Source organism: Echeneis naucrates, chromosome 24 (assembly GCF_900963305.1).
Source record: "Echeneis naucrates chromosome 24, fEcheNa1.1, whole genome shotgun sequence".
NCBI lineage: Eukaryota > Metazoa > Chordata > Actinopteri > Carangiformes > Echeneidae > Echeneis > Echeneis naucrates.
In genome coordinates, this window is record NC_042534.1 from 1285536 (window position 1) to 1308136 (window position 22601).

Sequence of the window (22601 nt, forward strand, 5' to 3'; positions counted from 1 at the left end):
GTAATTCGCTTTAATGTAAAGATGGTGAAGTGACACTCCGGATAATAACATCACTTACAAACCATGCGAGACAAAAACAACATCGCTGGGTGCAGAAAAGTGTTTACATAACAATAAAAACAACGAAAGCCACGATCAATTACAATCCTCATCGGAAAAATCTGCATTTGGTACAATATTCATCGACTACGTAAAGTTCAGAGTTACTATTTAATATTTAAATTAATTGAAACTGTACACAGGACAAAAGAGGAAAGTGAAAGACAGACAGATGGCGATCCGTTCCTCGTGATGGTGTCTGGACTGAAGGACCCGTCGTGTGATTGTGTGTCTCTGTGAGATTGAACAGATTTATCACTCAGGTCTGGCCTCGGAGTTTAAATCAGAAGCAGCCGAAGCTTTTCCATTAAAGGTGACGTCATTTTCAGATCTGAGTGGTGACTGACGGTTTGTGTTGAGCTGCCAGAGATTCAGGCAGAAAAATGCCAAACCGTAAATTTCAGCGTCGTTGGAGTAAATCTATGATGGGAGTGATGGGACACCACAGGGAGGACAATGGGACAACCTTCTGTTTCTGAGGGCTTGTGGTTGCGTCGATGATTAAATGATGAAATTACTAAAAACTGAATTTACCATTTTCTCTTTGGACAGATAAGTTTGTGTTTTTAGGCTACGATGTCACAGTGAAGTTTCATCTGATTAAAAAAATGTCATTATTTAATCGTAATCGACATATGTGTTGTGTTGTTAGTGTCCGAATTTGTGTTCTGTAATTTCACAGAGACCGGATGACTTCATCCTCGATACCAAAACAAACTCATCAGATAAATATCAGCATGAAGACGTCTGACAAAGGCGGCAGCGATCTGGCCTTCCCTCTGGACCAAACCCAACTCTGCGCTGACAGAAGCAACCAGCTGGACACGATGTCACCATCAGTATTTACAGAGGACACCAAACACACATGCACAAACGGGCAGTTTTAACAAACATCACAGTATTAAAAAAACAAACGCTCCCCCGGTCGGGCAGCCAGGTCAGCCGATTCTGTCATTTGATATGATACAGTAGAATGGCAGCGAGGTTCTCTCCAGCAGACCTCAGACTCACTGTGGTCTCCTGATTATGAGTTCTCGGGTTTCCCTCTGAAATTTCATCACGAACTAGCAGGCAGTGTTGAGAAGGCTCTGGATGGATCCTTGCAGCTACTATTCACGCAGCTTCACCTCATTCTGCACAGGCTGCTACGTCAGTTCAGTCAGTTCTGATCAATCAAAAGACGGGAAGACATGCAGACGCTCCAGAGGACAGAGCGAGAGAGAGCTTTGGTCGGGTCTCTCAGACTGGAGGTACAAGCTTCAAGGTGTGTCCCTCCTTTCTGGCGCAGAGCTCAAGGGCCTGGAGAGTTTACATAACAGAGCGGATACTCCAGCTCTGATGGAGTTCCCATATGCTGGAAGGAGTTCCGTTGACATGCTGTGAGATCTGGAACGTTGGACAGGAATTCTGCGATGCTGCTAGGTGGTCGACGCCGCTGGAGACAACAAAAGGCAGGAGGGTTCTCGAGCTCTGCTTGGAGGTATTCCAAACATGTGAAGGCCTAGATATCACTGTGGGAAGAATCATGATGGCGTTTGTATCGAAGCCTCTCCTGTGTTTAACACATCTGGGGAGGGGAAGGGGAGGTGGGGGGGTGGCAGCTCTAGAACCGGGTGCTGTGGGCGAAGCTGTCGGACATGATGATGTTCTTGTAGAAGTTGTCGGAGTGCGTGGAGCAGTAATCCCTCACTTTATCGATCATCTGGCTGACGGGGAGGATGGAGGACGAGGAGGACGAAGAGTTGGCCTCCACCTCCGACGAGGACAAAGACGAGGAGACGCACTTTGGGCCGGTCTGGTTGGAGTAACATTTATCTGGAGCCGGGAAGCCAAGAAACAAGGACACACAACAATTACACCACATTAACACAATAATCATTGAATTATTACAGCCTAAGTGTGATGAGTCAACACTCATTAGTGTTAGTGTAGTAGAGGCATTCAAACACAGTTATGTTTGCACAGCACGGTTTGAATAAAGCAGGAACTCGGTGTGAGCGAGGTCAAACTGGAGGCAAAGAGGTGAAATAATATCTGCCACCGCTGCTTTAACCCAAACAATCCATGTGTGAGAATATCAGAGAGGGGTCCTGATATCTGACTGAAGAAAAGCTTGGGCAGCTTTTAACACCTTTTACTGGCACAACCTCAAAACTAAAGAAAATCACCCGAGGCCTCCGGTCGGCGCTGAAACAGGACGGCATCCGACATCTACCAAAGCGCTGAAGGTTGGCCTGTGCTGGTTCAAAGCTGCAGAGGCCACCGGGACACGCGTCAGATACAACTGCTCCATTAGCAGCTGCCAGGCCTGGGCTTATTATTTTTTTCTGTTGAAAATGTTCAAAGGATTTACAAGCTAACAGTTAATACAACCAAGCTGAGCGCAGCCGCAGTAAATCTGCCCTGTTTGTTTCCAAGGCCACTTTTTAATACCTGACCTCCGAGATCTATATCGTTACGCTGCAGTGTTGTTTCGTGGATTCATATATATTTTGGTTTCACTTCAGAGAAGAAGACGGGAAGCATTACAGTAAGGGGCATGGTTCAATTATCATTTGGTGTTGTACCGTGGAGCAGCTGAACAGCTCTGTTTAAAATAAACGGCTGTAAAAACCATAATTGACCAACTTTGCCGACTGCGTCATTTACAGCGAAACGATTCTCACGTCTGCTTCCAGCTCTGTGCGGCGCGCTGCTCTTTCATCTCTTTACATTTTGATTTTAATGAATGTGCACCTTAAACTCGACACTTCAGGCTCATTGAACTTTACTGGGAACGAGGAACGGATGTGGCTGCCGCACTGAGGGCCGATGTTGTGTCTTTGAGCTGACGCACAACGCACAACAAGTCAGTCAGATTCCACATAGACGCTGCTTCATATCAGTCTGCTGCGTTTTAAGGAGCGGAAACAGCTGCAGAGGATTTTTGTTGCACTGTCTCTTTTCAACTAGATGAATTTGTAGCAGACTTATCTTTGGTGTCTTCCTCAGCGAAGGGTCAAAGGGAACACGTTCTTCTGGAGAAAATAAATATTAGGAAGTCTGGTTCAGGTGCTGCAGCTGGGAATTTGGAGAATCTGGTGTGCAGCAATAATTTTGTCTCCACCTTTAAATGTCAACCTAAATTTTACAGTTATGTTGTTTTCATCAAACTGTGGTTGCTATCTGGACCGCCGCGAGCAGCCTATGGGAATGGGAATGTTTTCAGGGGGAAAGCGGGCCGACGCAGGCCAAATCAAGCACATACTGTTGGCGGTGTGGCTCTCTGCTGCCATTAAAATGTAAAACGTTAGGAGATGATTTAAACTTCATCTGAATCGAATTCATCCTTGGAACAGCAGAAGCACTTCACTTCTCCGTCCGCTGCCAAACTAAACTAAACAGGGATGAAGCTGTCATGCTGTTGTGCGGGGTCAGGAGGTAGTCGGGTGCTGGCGTCGGCCGCCGCCCTGACTTCACGCACTCTGACGTCGACCGAGCGAGGCGGCAGAGCTGATTACACCCCCGGCTCCACGCAGCAATGTTGAATCCGAGCCGATCCGCCAAATTTGACTTAAAAAATTTCCTGTTTAATCCCACGATGGGTGAAAGTTTCTCGAGGGTGCACTTCGGGACAGAGATGGAACCTGAGGGAGGTGGTGGTGATGGGGGGGGGGCGGTCAGGGTCACAGCGGAGACCTCTGGTTATGTTGGATGAATCCTCTGAGCTCAAACATCTGGAAACTATAGAATGAGCGTGATGCTGCTCAGCGGCCTCAGACAGCAGGAGCACAGTCCTGTTCATTCTTACCTTCTTTTTAAAAAGCTAACTGAGTTGAGTTCAGATTCCAAAATCTCGATTAGTACCAACGCAGATCTACCAAACTAGATTTGTTAGTTTCTAACTTTCAATAATGTTGTACTTTCTGTGTGACAACACACGACGTGAAACACGTCGGCTTAGTTTTTGGTTACAGCAGAAGGTATACCTGCCAAAGTATGTTGAGTTTTTCTTTCTTCTGTCGAACGCTGAGGTCAGAGAAATCTAAATGTTTTCTTTTCGCTCTCATGTTCCTGCTGTAGATTACAGCCAAAGAAAAAATATATCCTAAACTGACACTGTTTGATGAAACTGGCGATTTCTAGATGACATGATGAACTTCCTTCTGAAGCCTGTGGGAAAATGTCCCCACCTCTCCACTGATTTCAATTCTCACAGCTAAATAAAGTACTGTGAGGTGGACTCGTCACTAAGAAGCTCTGAAATGTTGCCCCTCCTCCCCAGCTGGTGTTGGCTATTTCCTACAAACGGATATAAATGAAAAAATGAAAAGACTTGGTTCTTTAAAGCGCTCTCAGGTGAAGGGCTTTTCCACCTCTGAACATGATGTTGAACGCCTTCCTGGTTTAAAACTGAAACAGCTGACTGCGTCCTCCACCATCACACTTCAGCACACAGCCGGCTACATTAAAACTCATAAGTGCATCAACTGATTTATTGATCTGGTCCCGTTGTGTAACCTTTCTATTCTCTCTCATTCATCATGACGAACTCTGAACGCCAGCAGATCACTTTCCTCCTTTTGGTCATTGATGAAGTTCGGCCAAATGCTCAATTTAAGTCTCTACACAATCAAACGCTTAAGCTCGTCTGACATTCGTTAAATTTGTGCTTTCTGTTTCACCCGACAGCCAGCCAGGAAAAAGGATTTCTGTTTAATGCCTGTTTTTTCTACTCAGCTCAGTTAAATTGTTTTTTGCATTTAGGGGGAAAAAGTTTCACGAAAAAAACAGTCAGGACGGTGAAGACAGGAGATTCATTCTCCTCCAAAACACGCCGAAGGACTCTGATTGACCAGCATTTAAGGATCTGCAAGCCATTATTGGTCTGGACGTTGAAGGCAATCTGACGAGGCTGCTGCAGGAAGGCTCGAGCATCCTGCCAGCTCTGTAAAAGGTCCTTCATTCATTCATTCTTGGAGACAAATCCTGTAATTTCCTGATGAGTTTCACATTCTGGACCGCTGCTCTTAAACACGACGTACATTCTAATGCCAGCTTTTCCTCCTATAGAGCAGATCTGGTAACAGGAAACTTCCTTTCACAGGAGAATGTCAGCTGCCTGATGCCGGAGTCATCCAGGAGATCTACATGAGCTATTTTCACGGCCTTCCTGATAAATGAGGCAACGAATTCCAAAGCTGTAAGTGCTGCATTAGTTTAAACGCTGAATTTCTCTGGCAGTGGCGTCTCCGATATCCCCACCAAGCAACAGGATGTGTTTCCTGTAGGAATGTTCTCACTCAGAAAGCCTCAAAATTCCTTGGACAGCAGAGTGAAAAGTCGGACCATGCCAAGAGAAATGCAAATAAAACGCAAAAACCCCCGTCACACACGGAGCAGGGCATCTGTGCGATCCCGAGTCGGAGGCGACAACACCTACGTTTCTGTGTCTCGTTGGCACGCGGCTGTAAACTACCGTTTCATGAAGCCTTCAGTCGTGACATCTGATTGACAGAGCCGCCTGGAGCCTTTTTCTGTTTGTTGTGGTCCAAAATGCTGGAGCTTGTGGAGGGGAATAATAATAATAATAATAATAATTATAATAATGATGATGATGATGATGGAAAGATGGCAGACGGAAAGGTGGTTCTTTAGAATTCAAAGGAAAGTGGGAGAAATGAGATGTGCAGGAAGGAAACGACAGAATTTATCGGCTACATTTTCTAAATAAATAAACACAATACTGGAGAAAATGAATGAAACATTAGAGCGTTTGATTTGAAACTGTGGGCAGCACGGCGGCGTAGTGGTTAGTGCTGTTGGCACCGGCCTGGGGCCTCCACAGACATCCTGTTTGGGCTCATTGGTGACTCTAAACTGTAGGTCTGTTCAGGATGAGCTGGGATTGGCTCCAGAACCACACGTGACCCGGAAACAGATCAGAGGTAGAAGATGAATGAATGAACTTTACACTGTCAGAAAAACGAAGAAGGAAGAATCTGATAAAAAACAATCCGAAAATGTCCAAAAAAACCTGCTGTAATGGATTAACCGTTATTTCTATTACACAAGATCTCCAAGAAAATTTGATCAAGAGGAGTTTTCCCCTAAAAACCAAACATCAAAGTGAAATCACACTTTCTGTCCAAATCTCGTCGCTGTGACTTTTCAATCGAAGTTAAAATATTTTAGAAGAAAAAGAACATATTGGTGGAAATCTCTATCCAACCAGATAATTTCCATTATGATCGCCATTAGAAAGAACCAGCATGCTTTAAACTAAAGCTACTAAACCAACAGTACAAACTATAAAAAGAAATCAGCTGTAGAGCTGGAAATGTTCACAGTTTACAGCCCGGGACAAAAACGCCGACAAAACGCTGCGGTTGGTTTCATCCTTCATGATACGTAGCACAGCCCGTGAATTTTTATTTCACTCATCTGTTTACATTTAGGTTTAAAGTTGTGTCCGTAGAAGTGGCAGAGCCGCGAACGCCGAGCTTCAGAACCTGCGGTGGACACTCTCAGGTACAGATTTCTGCTCTGGCTGCAGCTGCGTCCATCTGAGCCTTTAAGGTCTCATTAGAATAAAACCAAATCATAAAGCAACGTGGAGCAGACCCTGGAAAACACATGGGTAACGCTGTAAAACCAAAATAAATCACATAACCTGGACTGAAGCCAAAAGAGGCCCAAAGACGCACATAACTGAAAAACCTTCGGCTGTTTTATGAGTAAACACACTGAGAGACACACGTCTCAGAAACCAATGACTTCCTTTTGACAGGTTGTGATTTACAGATCAGGTCTGTTTCAAACTGTTCTCTCTGGAGCTGAAAAAAAAAAGAAAGAACATATACATTCTTTGGCTTTTCATATTTACAGACAGCAAAAGCCAAGTTCCTTCGTCTGTTAATTGTCTTCAGCGTTCCCTCTTTAATGGAAATCATATTTTGGTCCCACAGATGTAGTTTTACTTTGCTGAAACGCTGAAACATACCTTCTGCATCAGAGGACGCATTAACAGTCTGCAGAGCTGCAGGACAGCTGGGAGGTAACCAGTTTCTCAATCTCTGTTTTCTATGGATTGACTTTTGTTTTTGCCACATAAATCTTTCTTTACATCGGGAAGCCTCCTTGCTACATTTTACCGTCCCAGCTGTTTTTTTAAATGGACTCGAGCTTCTTCCAGATCTGTTGCTGACTTTGTAATAGATTCAAAAGTCTCTCGGTAAAACTGGGAGGTTTGAACGTCTGGATCGATTATTCATTCATTCATTCATCTGTTTCTGGCTGCCGGTGTATGCAGGTGTAACCCAAATTGGGTTTGTTGCAGGAAAATTAGAAGTTCTTCATTTGTGTCCTAATCTTTTTCTCTCCTGTTCTTTATGTCTTCGGGCCGGAGAATGAAAACTGAAGGTGAGCGGAGGGAAGAATTGAAGGGCAGGTTAACGGACAGCAGTGTTTTTCTAACATAAAGAACTCTTTGAAACGAAACAGAAATGTGCTCTACCTGATGAGGGGGGTTTGTTTTCCAACGTGGACTGATGCTGTTACTGTCACACATTAAAAAATTGTAGCTGTAGGTGTTTTTTGGAGCGAAGAGCTGGTTTCTCTGTAGTTTGGAGCACAGATGTTCCACCTAACTACAGTCAGAGAACGAGCTTCGGCAATCTGGGACTTTATTATTCTTTATATCATGTAATATGTGGACTCTGAACTCGGGCCAGCTCCATCATCCACATTTGGTGTTCATCGGAGTGAGCAATCCCAAATTATTACATCTGTTACTCAGCTCTGATCCAGAATCCAGACAAGTCACGGTTAAATGAGGCAGATGTTAGCGTGGATGCAGCCTGGTGGGGCGTGTTTGTTTCTGCACCCTGGGGCACTCTGGGCGGGCGGGTGGACTGTCCCCCCCCCCGCTCAGTGTGTCTCAGGCTGGGAGCAAGATGGCGTGAATGTGTATGACATCACAGTGACCGGCCAATCACAACACACAGCGGCTGCCTTCCCAAAACGTCTGCCGGGCAAAGTTTTGTTTCAGATTCAGTTTCTTCCTTTTTTTTTTTTTTTTTTTCGTGCCAATCAATCAAATTCAACTTCTGGATCCACTTTGACCGCGAGCATTTTGGGAAACGCAGAGCGGATCACATGATGCTGGAAGCAGGAAGTCAATCAGCCAATCAGCTTTAGCTTTACCTCCACTGAATCCTCCACTCCTGCTATTGCTGGGAAGAGCTCTCTACACACCAAACACAGAGGATGATACATGAAGAGACATCAGCTGACAGTAACACTGACAAACCTGAGCAATCAGAGGAGGAATCGTGTTTACGTGCAGACTCATCGTTTATTTCAGAGCCGACGGTTCGTTAAAATTTATTAGAAAAGTTCCAGCTCCTCGTAGGAGAATATTTCTCTCTCTTCTTTTGAGTCTTTGTTTTTTATTTTGCCTGGAAGTTGAAACACATTCGACAGCAAAATACAATATAACACATACATTTAAAAAAAGGTGACCCAGCCAAAGTCTACATCACACTCCCGGGTGGAGATGGAGGCTCCCCGGGATCGAACACACCACACCCGCGCATTTTTTTGGTCACATATGTTCCACGTGGCAGCATTCAGTGTTTTATGTTTCCTGGACAAACTCTAAAACTTTACTTTTGTCTTCTCACACTTTACTTTAAGTTTTTATTCATGTCATTATGGGAACGCAGTTTTTTTTTTAACATCACAAAAACATGTGTTCATCAATTTTTCTTACCTGCGAGCTCTTTAACAGTAAAAGCGGTGAAGGCGGCACAGAATATTCTGAGTCTGCATGTAATCATGATTATGACACACCGCGGGGGTTTTCTTCCTTTCTTCTTTTATTAATTTACGTTTAAAGAGTGGAATCTTGTTGGAAACACGACAGAAACAGGCTGATTTGTGTTCCGGTGAATAAGAGAGAACAAGGTTTGCTTTGGGAACATGTATTAATACAGCTATAGTAAATTAGAGCGCACATGTGTTTTCCTTTTGAGGATAATCATCTGTCCCCTCGCTCTCCCCATTTCTCCGGTTGTCTCACCTGTGTTACTGTGCCGTTTGGTGAAGGGGTTGAGCGTGGCTTTGGCCTTGGACGTCCAGTTGGCGGTGCTGGAGCCGAAGGAGCTGGAGGACAGAGACTTTCCCAGGTTGTCCGAGCTCACCTTCTTTGTGTTGTTGGTGGCCGTTTTACTCCAATCTGCAACGAGACAAACGCACAAATGATCGGAGGGTAGCTTCTGACCGGTCCCCTGCCCGACGCCATCGATGACAGCGATCGGAACAGATCTCCCCTCCTGTCGATGCGGCTAGAACTTCTTCCATGTGACGTGTTAGATCCTCTGCAGATTCTCATTAATCTGATGCAACCTTTTGCAATTAGCAGCTGTTTTTTTGCGACGACAACACGAGCAGATTTCATCCAAATGATAAATGATGGCGAGGCTCAGAGGAGGAATCAGAGGATGAGCTCTGTTGGCCGGGTTCATCCTCTGGAGACCAAACGTGCCTATAAACCTACAGAAGTGAAGATTAAATGAAAATAATTCACAGGAGTGAAACATGCCCCGATCAAAGCCCCAGGAATTCACTCCTCTGAGAAACGGAGAACGTGGGGATGAGCTTTGCATTTGATGAGCTTGGTTTCCACGTCGTTTCACACAACAATTAACTTGGAATTTTTGGTATGAAGACAGACGATCAGATACGTCTGCGAGCTGCAGACTCATCTGCCTTCTTTAGATTTGAAATGGCAGCAGGTCAGGACAAGCAGGACTAAACGCACCTGGAGAACCTCCTCATCTTCCTGACGGGACTCGCTTTCATCTTTTTTTATTAGCTGTAAAGCCGAAGGCTTTGCTTTCATATTCCACTAAAATGCCTGTCTTTCTTTTTAATTTTGCTGTTCTGGGAATCTGGCAGGAGTCCAGGTGAGGGATTTGACCAGACTCCTGTGGAGAGACATAAATTAGCTTTATTGTTCTGTTGTGAAGCGTCGAGCTCGGCCAGAGACAGACAGACAGGCAGACAGACAGACAGACGGAGGGAGGGGAGGACAGACAGATACCTGAGTTGTCTGACAGCTTGAATCGGCCGCAGCAGAGGTATCTCCTCCACTGCTTCTGGACATTTTCCTTCAAAGCGCAGTGGAAGATGAAGATGAAGAGACCTGCAGAAAAAGTTAAAGGATGTTGGAGAGTTTGAGATAGTAAATTATCCCCAAAGTAGGGTTAGGGTGATAGAAAACAGACGCTCCATAAAAGTGTGTTTGAAAGATAGAGACAAAGCTGAAGAGCCAGAAAACCTGCATTACAGGACTTGATTGACAGAGTCACATTTTATTGAATTCTATGGGAAAATGTCCCTCCTCCTCCTCAGCAAACATTTTCCTGATGAATTTATGCTCTCAGTCTGAAATACGACATGATGTTCATTTTTAAACAAAGCTCTGTTTAGAGGGAAACAGACTGAAGTCCTGCTGTTTGGTCTGATCTAGGTCCTGGTCCAGGTCCAGGTCTGGGTCTGGGTCTGAGGATCAAACACTCTCTATCCTGATATTTTATGATCTTTATCCTGTCCGTCCAGATGCAGGTTCTGGACGAGGTTGGAGAGCTGATCCAGCTGTTTCAATGATGAAGTTCTGTTTATGAGTTTAAAAGATGTCTGGGAGGGAAATTAATTGAATAGATATTTAAATGTGTTACATTACAGCAACAGTCAATCAGGAAAAATTCTGACTTTTCTCAGAAAGCGTTTAAAAATGATGCCTGATTTTAACCCGACCTTCAGTTTCACGGGTCACCTGGTCAAAAACCCAGCGGGCAGCGGAAGTTCAGGTTGAGGTCAAAAGACAGAAAGACCTCAGAAATACTGAGCTGTGAAAGCTGTCAAGATAAAATACAGGACTCTACTTAGATCTCAAAGATTCCTCCCCTCCTTTCTGTGGCATCTGTGGAAAGTTCAGCTAGATCTGGACCAACACCTCCTGAGCTCCACAGTGAGGGAGCCGCCCGGCTGTTTTCGTACCTTGCAGTGAATTGAAGATGGTGAAGAGGTAAATGAAGGCCAGAGCGACGGGCCCCCAGGCGAACAGGGCGAAGCCCCAGGTCATGCCCAGCAGGAAGGTGAGGCTGACAACGCTCCGCAGGTTCCGAAGGACCTGGAGCACAACACAACATAAAGGCCTCATTCATTCGGAAGCCTGCAGCCTCACAGAAACTTTAATACGATCCAGATGTGATCCGCACACCTCCTCCCGGAGCGAGCGGTTGGTCCGTTTGCTGTTGCGGCCGCAGATCTGCATCATGACCACGATGAACATGGCCACGTTCAGCAGAAACACCAGACACAAGTACCCGACGCAGATGGTGTAGAACACGACGGGGCTCTTGATCCAACAGCTGAGAGGACGGAGGACACAAACACACACACGACGTGCAACATGATGTGGAGTGAGGAAGACAGCTGAAGAAAATTGAATCAAATGTTGGACGCTGCTGGTCGATCTGACGCTCAGCTGAATAGTTTGCAGTTGAGAACTAATGTGGATGCTGCAAATACTTTTGACTTTGACTTGTTATTACAGCACTCACAAATCTAATCCCTCGGCTGATCCGTCTCTGCCGTACTTCTGCAGCCCGTAGGAGTTTTTGTCCACGGCCACGACGATCCCAACCAACACCGCCGGGAGACCTGAAACAAATCACAGCGTCAGACTTCCCGTGTCTTCCTTTCTTGATTATTTTTTTGCCGTTGAGACGCTTATGGATCCTGCTAGCTACAGCTGCTACAGAACAGGATAGTTTTTCTTTCTGAGTCCTGGTGGCACAGAGAAATCAGTCATCCTAATGTCAGCAGGAAATTGAACCTCTTAGAGGAAGTAAACAGAGCTAACGATGACAGATCAGCCACTCACCCCATCCCACGATGCAGAACTTGAGAATGTATCGGCGTATGTAGGTGTTGAAGACCTTGACCAGGGCGATGTACATGTGGATGGACTCCAACCCCATCCAGGTGAAGGTGGTCAGCAGGAAGTAGTGCAGGAAAATGGCCACAGACAAGCACAGCCAGTTGGTCTCCAGACTGGCGAGCCAGCCGTCCAACAGGAACACCATGTTCAGAAAGAGCAGGGACGCGCTGAGGTTCATCAGGATCTTCGACGGGTAGTCCCGACGAAGTTTCCTGTCATTAGAAAAAGAGTTCAAGACACCCAGAGAGCTTTGAGGAGTGACCCAGAAAGGTTTCCTGACATAAACACGTATAGAGACATCCATACGAAGATTTAATGTTTATCTTAAATTCACAGATGAACTGATTTCATGGTATCAGCCGTAGGGGGTCAGGACTGCACATCGGTCAAACCCCATGAAGGAAAACGTGGCACCAATTCCCACAGAGAAAAAAACAACGCTCTCTGGTTTCAGAGCCAAAAAAATAACATAACTTTCTCCAGCTGGACTATTGATGGAAACGAAACATGCCCACAGGAAGCTTTTACATTCAAGCATCTGCTCGTCCCTCTGGGTCGCCAGCTGATGGAGGGTGAGGACATTTCACTGGTTCACCTCGGGGTTGACATATTGAGACAAATGTACGTAGAGTCACCGGTTAATCTACAGAGTCTCTGTCATCACATGGAGGGATAGGGTTGCTCTGTTTTTGGTCTCCCTTTAAAGCTCGGCCAACGAACGGGACACACCCTTCATTTTTGGTTTCGTTAAAAATGCGCTGGGATGTGTAGCTGTGGACTAAAGAGGCCAGGCAGCAGCGTGACAGGCCGGACTCACTCGAAGGCGATGTAGGTAAGCAGCGTGGCGGCAGAGAAGATGGCAGAGATGCCGCAACCCACGTAGGTGATGAAGGTCAGAATCCTGTTGTTCTTGGCGTCGAAGTGAGGCGAAGCTCCGGATATGTCCTGGAGGAAAAAGACAGAGCAGGACAAGTTCAACACGTCCAAGAACAAATGTCATCAATACCTAAATGGAAATAAAGCCGTGAAGTAGCTTCAGTGTTTGATTAAAGATTCTCACCATGAGGATGCCAAAGTGTGTGAGATGGTCACACAGGCAGACCGTCTTGTTGCTGCTGGACTCTGCCGACACGCTGCAGCCGTCTCCGTTCCATCCTCCAGCGCTATCTGGTGGAGACACCGAGGAATTACATCAGCATGCTGCTGAAGAACATGCTGCTGAAAGACGTGAATTCATGTGAATTCATGTGAATTCATCCTTTCTTCCTTTGAATAAAATGAAAATACATCCACTTTAGGAAGCGGCGAGCACACCAAGCAAATCATTTCAGAACAAGCTGTGACGACCTGGAGGCTCCCCGAAGACGAGGAGCAGCTTGGATGAAGCTTCCACAGATGTTTTGCTTTTGTTTTTTAACTTTCTCACACTATAATTTAACGTAAAAAAAGGTGAGCGGCTCCCTGCAGACGTGTGAACGTTCGCTGAACCTGGAACTGTAGAGGCTGACGTGGTGACAGACTTACTGTCCATGCTGAAGTCCCAGAACACACATACGGGATTCAAGGAGGGCTGCCAGGAAAAGAGGAGAAACAACACGTCAGATTCTGCTTCGTTTTCTTTAACCTCGGAGTTCTCCGACCGCCTCGAATCTCAGAATTGTACTGAAGTTTCCCCTGATGCTGAAAATATCACCCAAACAACAGCCAACTTTTTATGAATTAAAACCTTTCAAAGAGATTTTTCTCAGCTGCTGGGAAGCATCACTGGACGCCCAAAATAAAAAAAATGTTGTATGAACACATGGTGGATGCTGCTCTGTCAGCATCTTTCAGATTTAGATTTATTTATTTTGTCTTTAACATCTGACTCAGTCTGACAAATGAATATCAAAGCGGAGCCAAAACATCCCTCAAACTTCTGGTTTCAGACAAACTGCAGGTAAACGTCCGTACCTGTTCAGACAGGTGAGCAATCTCGATCTTCACCGGCTCCGTCAGGCCGCTGATGGAGAAGTTCCCCACGCTGCTGGCCACGACGTAGCTGTTCAGAGAGCGACCGCCCTGCTCTTTCTGCAAACGACGACAACCAATCAGTGAGGAGCTGTTTTTAGGCAGTTTGTCAGCGTTAGAACAGGAAGATCCGAGCACACCGCACTGACCGGGAACAGGTTGGTGCTGCTGAAGAACATGAAGTTGATCCTGGAGAGGGACAATCTGTCGGCGTCGCTCAGGGAGACGTTGGACAGCAGAGAGGAGGGGAGGGTGACCTGAGCTAACGGGTTAGCTGTCATCGATTCAAAGTCAATCTGACGGAGGGGGAAAGACAATCGACGGGTCAGAGTGAGATCAGGGAGACAGCAACACCCCCGAGAGGAGGAGGACGGTTACCTGAGGGTCGGTGGTGTTCGGCGGGATGAAGGCGCTGAAGGACATCCCGCTGAATGCCGTGGCGTTGTTGGCCATGATCCCCAAAGCCAGGTTCCTGGAGGTGATTTTGAGGGATGGGCCGTCAAACTCGATCTTCTGAACCAGCTCATCTACGGCCTTCAGAGCTCTGAGAGAGGGAGACAGAAAAACCAGGATCTGACTGCTCATGCAGAGGTGGACGGCGTCACAGCAGATCAAAGGATTGAAAGGACGGCGGATCGTGATCGTACTTCTCTGACGACGTCACCAGCGCCGTCTCAGAGCTGGTCATGACGTTGGAGATGATGGTGACGACGGTTTTGGCCAACGAGCTGTTGATCTTGGCCACGGTCACCAGCTCCTGCACCTTCGTCACCACTTGGGACACCTGGGAGGGGAGAGAGGAGGGCGTTTATTCTCCGTTGGAGCTCCTCCAGTCTGTTCAGTCTACACTGAGAAGCTCGGACTCCCACCATGACGTCGTTCAGTTTGGCGTCAGTGATGCCGGCGAGCTGCACCGCCACCTCAGCCGCGTTCTCTGCACAACAAAAACACAGAACGCACACATTTATTCATCTGTGCTTCGACCTTTTCAGCCATGATTATCTTGTCTCAGAGCCTGATTGGCGGATGGACTCACCCGCTGAAACCTTGATGTCGTCGATACTTTTGCAGCTATCGTTGTCTGGACGGGACCAGTAGGAGGAGTAGTTCTGTGGACTGATCAGACTGTCGAAGAGAGAGAAGTTTTTAGATTTTAGATTTAGTTCTCAGGCTGTCCGTCCCCGAGGCCGGTCAGTAAAGTCCTCCTGCAGCTTTTGCAGGTCAAAGGTCGCCGTGCTTTTATTAAACAAAGTTTGAGCAGAACATCTCAATAAAAAAGTCTTCATATTTGGCACAAACCATGAATGGACCGATTCAGATCAGAGACTTTTCCAAAAAATGAAATTATAAGAAGATTTCACACAAATGGTGAATAATTTCTATGGCCGTGGATAAAAGAGGGATGTTCTCTGAAACTGCTCTGAGTGGTGGACCGATACATGATTTTACAGAAAAGAAAGATCTGGTCAAGACAAACGCCAGACTGATGACTGTGATGGACGTCGGTCTCTGAATCTGCAGAGCCAGCAGGAGCGTCGGTGTGTTAACACCTGAAATGATCCAGGTTTATTTACCCTGAACGGTGAACTGCCAATTACAACAGATACACATAATAACTTTCAGGCACAGCCAACCCCCCGAAAAATAAACCGTACAGATCTCAGGGGAGGCTGAACCCATCGGCAGCTCCTCAGAATATCCTCTGACCACATCAGAAACCATTCCCCTGAAAAGAATTCAAAGAATTCGAAGCGTCCTCGTCTTCGCACGCTCACCTCATTCATAACTGTCCCAAAAAACATCCCTCGTTTTTGTTCCCCCCTTTCAGAGCTGCTGTCTGTCTGTCTGCCTACCTCTGATGTTCATGGAAGTGATTCAGATTAATTAGAACTGATATAACTCTGCAGACGAAACGATTTGGCCATCGTGAGTCACTGAGGGAAGAAACGTTTCATGTCTAAGGTGAATTTAATGAAACTCATTATAACTTCAGAAGGGAAGAGGCTGTTTATTAGATGAATTCATCAAGAGCAGACTTTGAAGATTTGGTTTGTTTTCAGGCATTGAACTTTGTGAGCAGCAGAACGTTGTGTGTCTGTGTGTGTCTGTGTGTGTGTTACCAGGTCCTGGACACGCTCTTGTCCTTGTAGGGGAAGCAGGGCAGGTACTGGGTGACGGTGGGTCTGGTCTCAGGCCAGGGGTAGTGAAGAAGATCCTCCTTCGGACAGTTTTCTGTCAGGAGAGGACACGACAACAACGATAAATGAGAGAGAGACGAGACGACGAAGAAATCTCAAGACACGATAAAACCTAAAACTGAAATCAGATGAAAGCAATAAAATTTAATGAATAAATTCTGCAAATTAGAAGGAAACTGAATTAAAAACATCCGTCATATCAGTTTTATATGTAAAATATGAATCATTCGTTTTCATTTCCTCTGGATTGAATCATGCAGGTTCTTACCGACTAGTTTGACATTCCTGATGCTGATTTGCAGTCCGGATCCCGTCGGTCCTTCTTTCTCGTGCAGCTTTGCAGAAACTGCAGTTTCACTCAGACTCTCATTGGCGATGTAATTATAACTCAGCAGGGCCAAACCGGAATATCTGCAGATGAAGCAAAGCAGCTGAAAAAGTGGAGTCGAGGTAAAACAACAGCTTTGAGACAGAAAGTTACCTTATCACTTGGTCTTCCATGTTTTCCTCAAGCTGGAGACTGAAGAGAGGAAAAGTTAGGAAGGTGAGAGAGCAGCTGTGACGATTCATTTCAAATCAGCCAGAAAACTGTACCAAGGTTAAAGAGGTTCAGCAGCTTCTCACAGAGGATTTAACACGTGTCACAAACCGATAAAGCCAAGATCACCAGGAAGACATCAGCCGATCACGTCACGCAGTTACAGCCACATTTTCATCGTTTTTCTGACAAGAACGTTTTAAAATCTCACCGCAGATAATTCTATTTGTGATGTTTCCCTTCTTTTCCTGAAGCAGAATAACCAAAGAAAAGTTCCTCTCATGTGTTTGGGTCGTTTCTGTCTTTGTCTGATCAGGAGTTCTGCTCAGTAATGATGAAAAATCAGCTCCAAATGTCTGATTGTCTTTATTCTGCCAACACAGTAAACTCAGACTGACTTCTCCTCAGAATGAGGGCTCACGGACACGCACACACACAAAAAAAGCTCCTTTGTGTGGTTTTGCCATCTCCAGCTCGTCAGTGTTCGTCTGTGTTACCTGATGTTGTGCACGTAGACCGTGTGGACCCAGTTCTGAACCGTCTGATTCATCTGGAAAAAGAACACAAATGCAATCAATCACTCGAACCCAAAAACAAAACAGCTACAAACAGCTCGTCTTAAATCCTGCTGTGATGATGGTGATTTCATAATCAACACATCTGTGGATTACTGATGAAGGACGGACTCATTGGCAAGCCCACAGCTGTAACCCTTCGGCGGGTTAAAACAGTCCTTAAAGTGCAGTTGTGGCTCTGAGAGGCCGGACTCGTCTCACCCAGAGCTCCACGGCCTGCTCCACGTCCTCCTGCGGCGGCGCTGCTTCCACGGCGTCCACCACAAAAGAAATCCGGTAGAACAACCTCTCTGCAAACAGAAGTGAGAGGAATGGAGAGGAGAGAAAGAGAAGACAATGCTTCAGCCTCAGTCCGCCACCAGCTGTTACACACATCATGGAGGTGTTTCTTTTCTGTGCCTGGGCCACATAGCAGGAGATGTATGGAGTTAAAAAACCAACACTTCTTCAGAGTCACGCTGCAGCTGGCGATCCTTCAGCTTTCAGATAAATCTTTCTCAGTTAAAGTAGAAAGAGAGCTGATTTGAAATCATCACTATTTAAAAAAAACCTTTCAGATTTCTCGGATCTCTCAGAGGAGAGACAGTCTGGGCTCAGCTCTCCTGCTATGCTTCACCTCGGCCACTAGGTGTCTGTCCTGGATCTAAAATGTTAGTAAGCACCACTCCATCAGTTCTGGTTGGAGACCCAGCCGGCTGAAGACCGTTTACAGCATCGAGCTGTCTGTTGTTTTGTTTTTGAGCAGGATGTCTCCACCGAGAAGCTGGATGGATTGAAAAAAGAAAGAAAGAAAGAGAAAGAAGAGATCCAGAGGACTGTAACTACTGACAGGACACCTAGACTTCCTCTGATTCCCAACATCACCACAAACCAATCAGCATCCTCCGATACCTGAGGGATACCTCAGGGATCCACCCCATTCACCTGATTGTACCACTACAGGACAGAAAAACAAACAAACAAACAGTACAGACTCTAAGAGCTATCTGTTTCCTACATTTCCAAACCCAACCACCTCAGGGACTAACTTCATCGTGTATTCAGTCTTAAAATCTTCTTTTGTTTCAGTTTTTTCCTCAGAAATCTGTTTGTTAAAGCACCGAAGGGCCAGAAGTCTGTGGACGTTTCCTCAGCAGCTGGGGGGGTTAGTCCTGTTCAGCCACAGGTACACAACAACACAGCAACTGTTGCGTAATAGTTGGAGGCGCAGCCGTCGTTCCTTTTATTGGGCTGAAAGCAGCCGAGCTGAGGAGAACAACCACTTCATAATTAAAATAAATGGATGTGGAGAGGGGTGTCCAATTACTTTTGGCCTGCAGCGGATATTGCAATAAATAAAGGCTTTAAGACTTAATACAAGTTACTACGGTGAATAAATGACAGTGCATGCTTCTGTCATTTCAGATGTTTCCTATTTTCTACGTCTAGAGTTTTTGGTTACTGCATGACATACTGTTCCCGGCTGACAGTCCACACAGACATGTAAAATGAAAGCGCTGTTTACATTGGCATGGCCACGTGGGTTTGGCAGTTAGAGCCGCCGTTGAGGGTCCACGGTTAGGACGAACCGTGGCCTTTTTGAGGCCGCCATCGCCGCCAGCTGATGTGCTGAGCGCTTTCAGTGGCGCAGCCGGAGAGGAGATCTTTGTGGTGGTAAAACGGTTGTTATTGAGGACTGAAGGTGGGGAAGCGGAGAGGTGGAGGTTTGGGTCGGCGGCTCCATTCATGGGAACCCCGGGGCTCAGATTCTCACTGTGATCCGACACACTTGGACTCGGGATCACAGCAGGAGTAGAAACGGTGAGATCTGACTCTGCTACCGGTCTGTCGTCTGTCACATCCCCCCCCGACGCTTCCGTATTTCCATTTTCCACCAGAGTGACGACGTCCGTCTCCCTCGTGGCGTTTGTCAAATCAGAGTCTTTTGAGCCCACCATGAGGTTCTCAGCAGGCCCAAAAATGAAGCTGTGATCTGCCTGATCGATCGGGGAGTCGATGGATGATGTGACGTGAAGGTCAGAAGCACCAGCGGGGGGTCTGAATGGCGTGTGGCTCGACAGGTAGCTGGCCTCAGACGCTTCCATTTCAGCAGGACCAGATTGTGTTTCTGGATTCAGACTTTCACTCAGTGGATGGTCTGCTCCAACATCCGGCTTTTCATCCAGAACAGCGTTCACTGCTGAAGACGCAGCAGAAACATGATCAGCGTCCGCAGATCTGGAGGGACTGGTCGTTTGGCGGCTGCTGGCAAACTCTGGGTGAAGAGGAAGTGATTGGCTGACTGTGACGGACTGACTAACGGGATCATGGCGGGTTTCAGCCACCGCCATGCTGGAAGACACTGCTGGCGTCCAGCTGGAGAGGGGAGGGGGGGACACATTCATGGATTGAAACGTCACGGAAAGTTTAAGGGGGGGTAAAGGAGGCGTGACAGCTGGGAGAGAGAGCGAAGACACAGTCGAGGGTGAAAGGAGACAGGGAGTAAGGGAAAAGGAAACAAGGAGGGATGGTTCCTGCTCCGTCTCCTCGGCTTTCTCACCAGATTGTCTGTAAGCGCCTGAGTGTGAGCTGTGCGTTCGGATCAGATGGCTGCCGTGCTCTGAGTGACAGGTACGATCCGGGCCTGCAGCATCGCCGGGCCGGGCGCTCAAGCTGCTGTGGAGCGCCGGTGTCTGAGTCGGAGCCACGACAGATGGATCTGACAAAAGGGAAGTGGGAGCACTAAACGCACTGTTGTAGTCAGACAGGGAGTGAATGTCGGCGTTCGTGTGCTGCTCCAGTCCCCTTGGATCTCTGTTAAAGGTCGAACTGGAAGTGAGGCCTTCTGGTGACTCGGGTGAAGATGCCTCAGAGTTCTCCACCACCGGACCAGCGGGGTAAGAGGTCGAGGACGCTGTAGCAACGACAGGTGGAGGAGATCCCGAGAGCAACAGGTTGAGATCGCTAATTGAAAGGAAGAAGTTTGAAGATAAGGAGGAAGAAAGATCCAGATCTGCCGGCAGCAGAGCCGGGCTGAGCTCTGAGGCCCAAACGCCGACTGTCAGCCTGGACGTGAAGCCCACGTAGGATGGATTCGGTGTACGTGACTCGACTGGCAGAGCGTACACGTCGCTCAAATATCCGTGATCAGAGTGAAGCGGGACCAGCCTGACTGACAGACGGGCTGCTTCAGACGAAGGCCAAAGATCCACACCTGAAGACTCCAACTGGGACGGATCCGCCCCTGTACCCAGAGATAATCCGCCTGGGGGGGGCAGTCCTGATATACTGCTGAAGGAGACCAAGCGGTATTCAGGGAGCGGTGCACCATCAACAGCCGACATCTGAGAGTCAGTTTCACTTTTGGGAAGCGATGGAGAGGATGCCATGTCAGCCGCTGTCAGTTCAAAGTCCCTTTGAAGGTTCGAGGGCAGAAACGACAACAAAGAAGGCCGAAAGTTCACACCAACTCCTTCTGACTCTTGAGCGTGAGCAGATTTGAGAGCAGCGTTTGCCCCTGAAAGCAGACCGAGGCTGGTCTCCTGAGAGGCAGCAGAGGCTGGAGGAGGAACGGAGGAGAACTGGTGCAGAGGGGAGGATGAGGGAGGAATGAGCGAGTTAGACGAGTGAGGGTGAGGGGCCGCTGGAGTTTGGAAATTACCGGCGATAGCATGAGATGAGGAGTCCGACGCTGAGAGAAAAGGAAGAGAGGTAGAGAAGCCGTAACGAAGGACGTCGAGAGAGGAAGCAGGAGAGATAGAAAATGAAGTTTCTGTCAAAACGGGAGAAGGAAAGGAGGAAAGTGAAGGTGAACGTGTCGGTCTAAAGTCTGTACTTGAACAAAAATGATCTATGGGCTGACTTTTGTTGTCCTGCAGGCTTAAAGAAACTGAAATCTGTTCTGCGTCCTCCATCTGTGGCGCTGAAGAATCTGGGGGACGGAGGTGAACTGAGTGCAGAGACGGCGTCGGCTGTCTGACGAAGAGGGATGAAAAGGAGGGAAGAGGCAGAGACGTCAATCTGTCCTGAGAAAGCTCGCTCGGCAGGTTTTCTGAGACACGGAGAAGTTTTTGGATAAAATAATGTTCACTTTCTCCCTCAGAGGAGGTTGAAGGGGGCGTGGCAGGAGGCAATGCATCGGGCGGGGGGCTGCTAAAGGCGCCGCCATCAGTCGACTCATAAAGAAACGGCTCAGTTCCTGATAAATATTCATCATCTGATGGATCCTGAAGACCCTTCGTTTGGTTTTCTCTGGTACTTATGATCAGGACGGACCAATGGGGAGCTGCAGGTTTGTTCTTTCTGTTGCCAAGTGCAGATGATGAAGATGAGGAGGATGATGCTCCCGCCCCTGAAGGTTCCTCTGTGTTGTCCTGAAATGAGGCGGTTGAAGGAAACTCATCGTGGTTGTTTCTTAATCCAGAATCATGCGTAGCCTCTGCAGGCCTGGTTGTGGTTTTGACTTCGGCCGGCGGTGCTGGAGGTTTTGTGACGTGAACCGTCGGTTTGGTTGGCACTCCAGTGGCGGCCGGGCGTCTTCCTCCTGTCGGCCTCTTCCTCCCCTGCCAGATCAGAGGGGTGGAGATGAACCCCAGGGAGGCCTTGGAGCTACGACGGCCCGGAGCCCTAAAAAAGGAGGCTGGAGTTTTGGGGTGAGGTGATTCGGGTGGATCTGGATTCAGAGCTGGAGGTCGATATGCTGGACTTGGAGGAGTCGGGACTTGAGCTGAGGAAGCTGTAGGATGAGAGTCTTTGCTAAAAAAGGCTGCAGTGCGTGGCGGTCCAGGATGAAGACCTCCAGCAGCTGTTGGTCCAAAAACACTCCTCCGTCTTCTGCGGTGAGCAGCCAGACCAGCAGGAGAGGACGTGGACTGAGAGACGAGGATTTGGAGCGGCGGTTTCACTGGAGTCTCCTCTGCTGGATTCCATTACAGTGAAAAAGGAGGTTACAGATCATAAATCAAAGATGAAACAGCATCCACAAAGGAGATAAACAAACGAAGCACTTTATTTAGAATTTGCCATCTGGACTAGCGTTAGTATCAGAACTGACCTGAATACGATCACGTTTCTCACATTCTTGGATTTTTAGCAGAGAAGACAAACAGAAAACATGCCGAAGAAAAAAAATCAGGTGAAGTCCAGAGGTTTTGAGATTGTTTCATGGATTGAATTGTTTGTGACACAACAGAAGAAGCCAAACACAATTTTGT

General features: G+C 47.1%; 1 protein-coding gene across 9 annotated transcripts in view; it reads right to left on the bottom strand.

Moving 5' to 3' along the window:
* adgrg6 (adhesion G protein-coupled receptor G6) overlaps positions 1-22601 on the bottom strand; it is a 35265-nt gene continuing 12664 nt past the window's right edge. For 8 of the 9 annotated variants that reach the window (XM_029495746.1, XM_029495745.1, XM_029495743.1 and 5 more), the window contains 21 exons: positions 17611-17699; positions 17332-17384; positions 16778-16816; positions 16565-16707; positions 16219-16330; positions 15135-15223; positions 14968-15032; positions 14746-14882; positions 14477-14642; positions 14248-14394; positions 14042-14158; positions 13613-13658; positions 13149-13255; positions 12906-13033; positions 12032-12300; positions 11709-11808; positions 11366-11516; positions 11143-11275; positions 10184-10285; positions 9161-9316; positions 1-1914 (listed from right to left, as the gene is read on the bottom strand). In XM_029495746.1, coding sequence (XP_029351606.1) covers positions 1703-1914; positions 9161-9316; positions 10184-10285; positions 11143-11275; positions 11366-11516; positions 11709-11808; positions 12032-12300; positions 12906-13033; positions 13149-13255; positions 13613-13658; positions 14042-14158; positions 14248-14394; positions 14477-14642; positions 14746-14882; positions 14968-15032; positions 15135-15223; positions 16219-16330; positions 16565-16707; positions 16778-16816; positions 17332-17384; positions 17611-17699 — 2561 coding nt within the window. In that variant the 3' untranslated portion in view covers positions 1-1702. Of the gene's footprint in view, positions 1915-8283; positions 8327-9160; positions 9317-10183; positions 10286-11142; positions 11276-11365; positions 11517-11708; positions 11809-12031; positions 12301-12905; positions 13034-13148; positions 13256-13612; positions 13659-14041; positions 14159-14247; positions 14395-14476; positions 14643-14745; positions 14883-14967; positions 15033-15134; positions 15224-16218; positions 16331-16564; positions 16708-16777; positions 16817-17331; positions 17385-17610; positions 17700-22601 lie in introns of all 9 variants that reach the window. The other variant, XM_029495747.1, reaches the window with a different exon arrangement.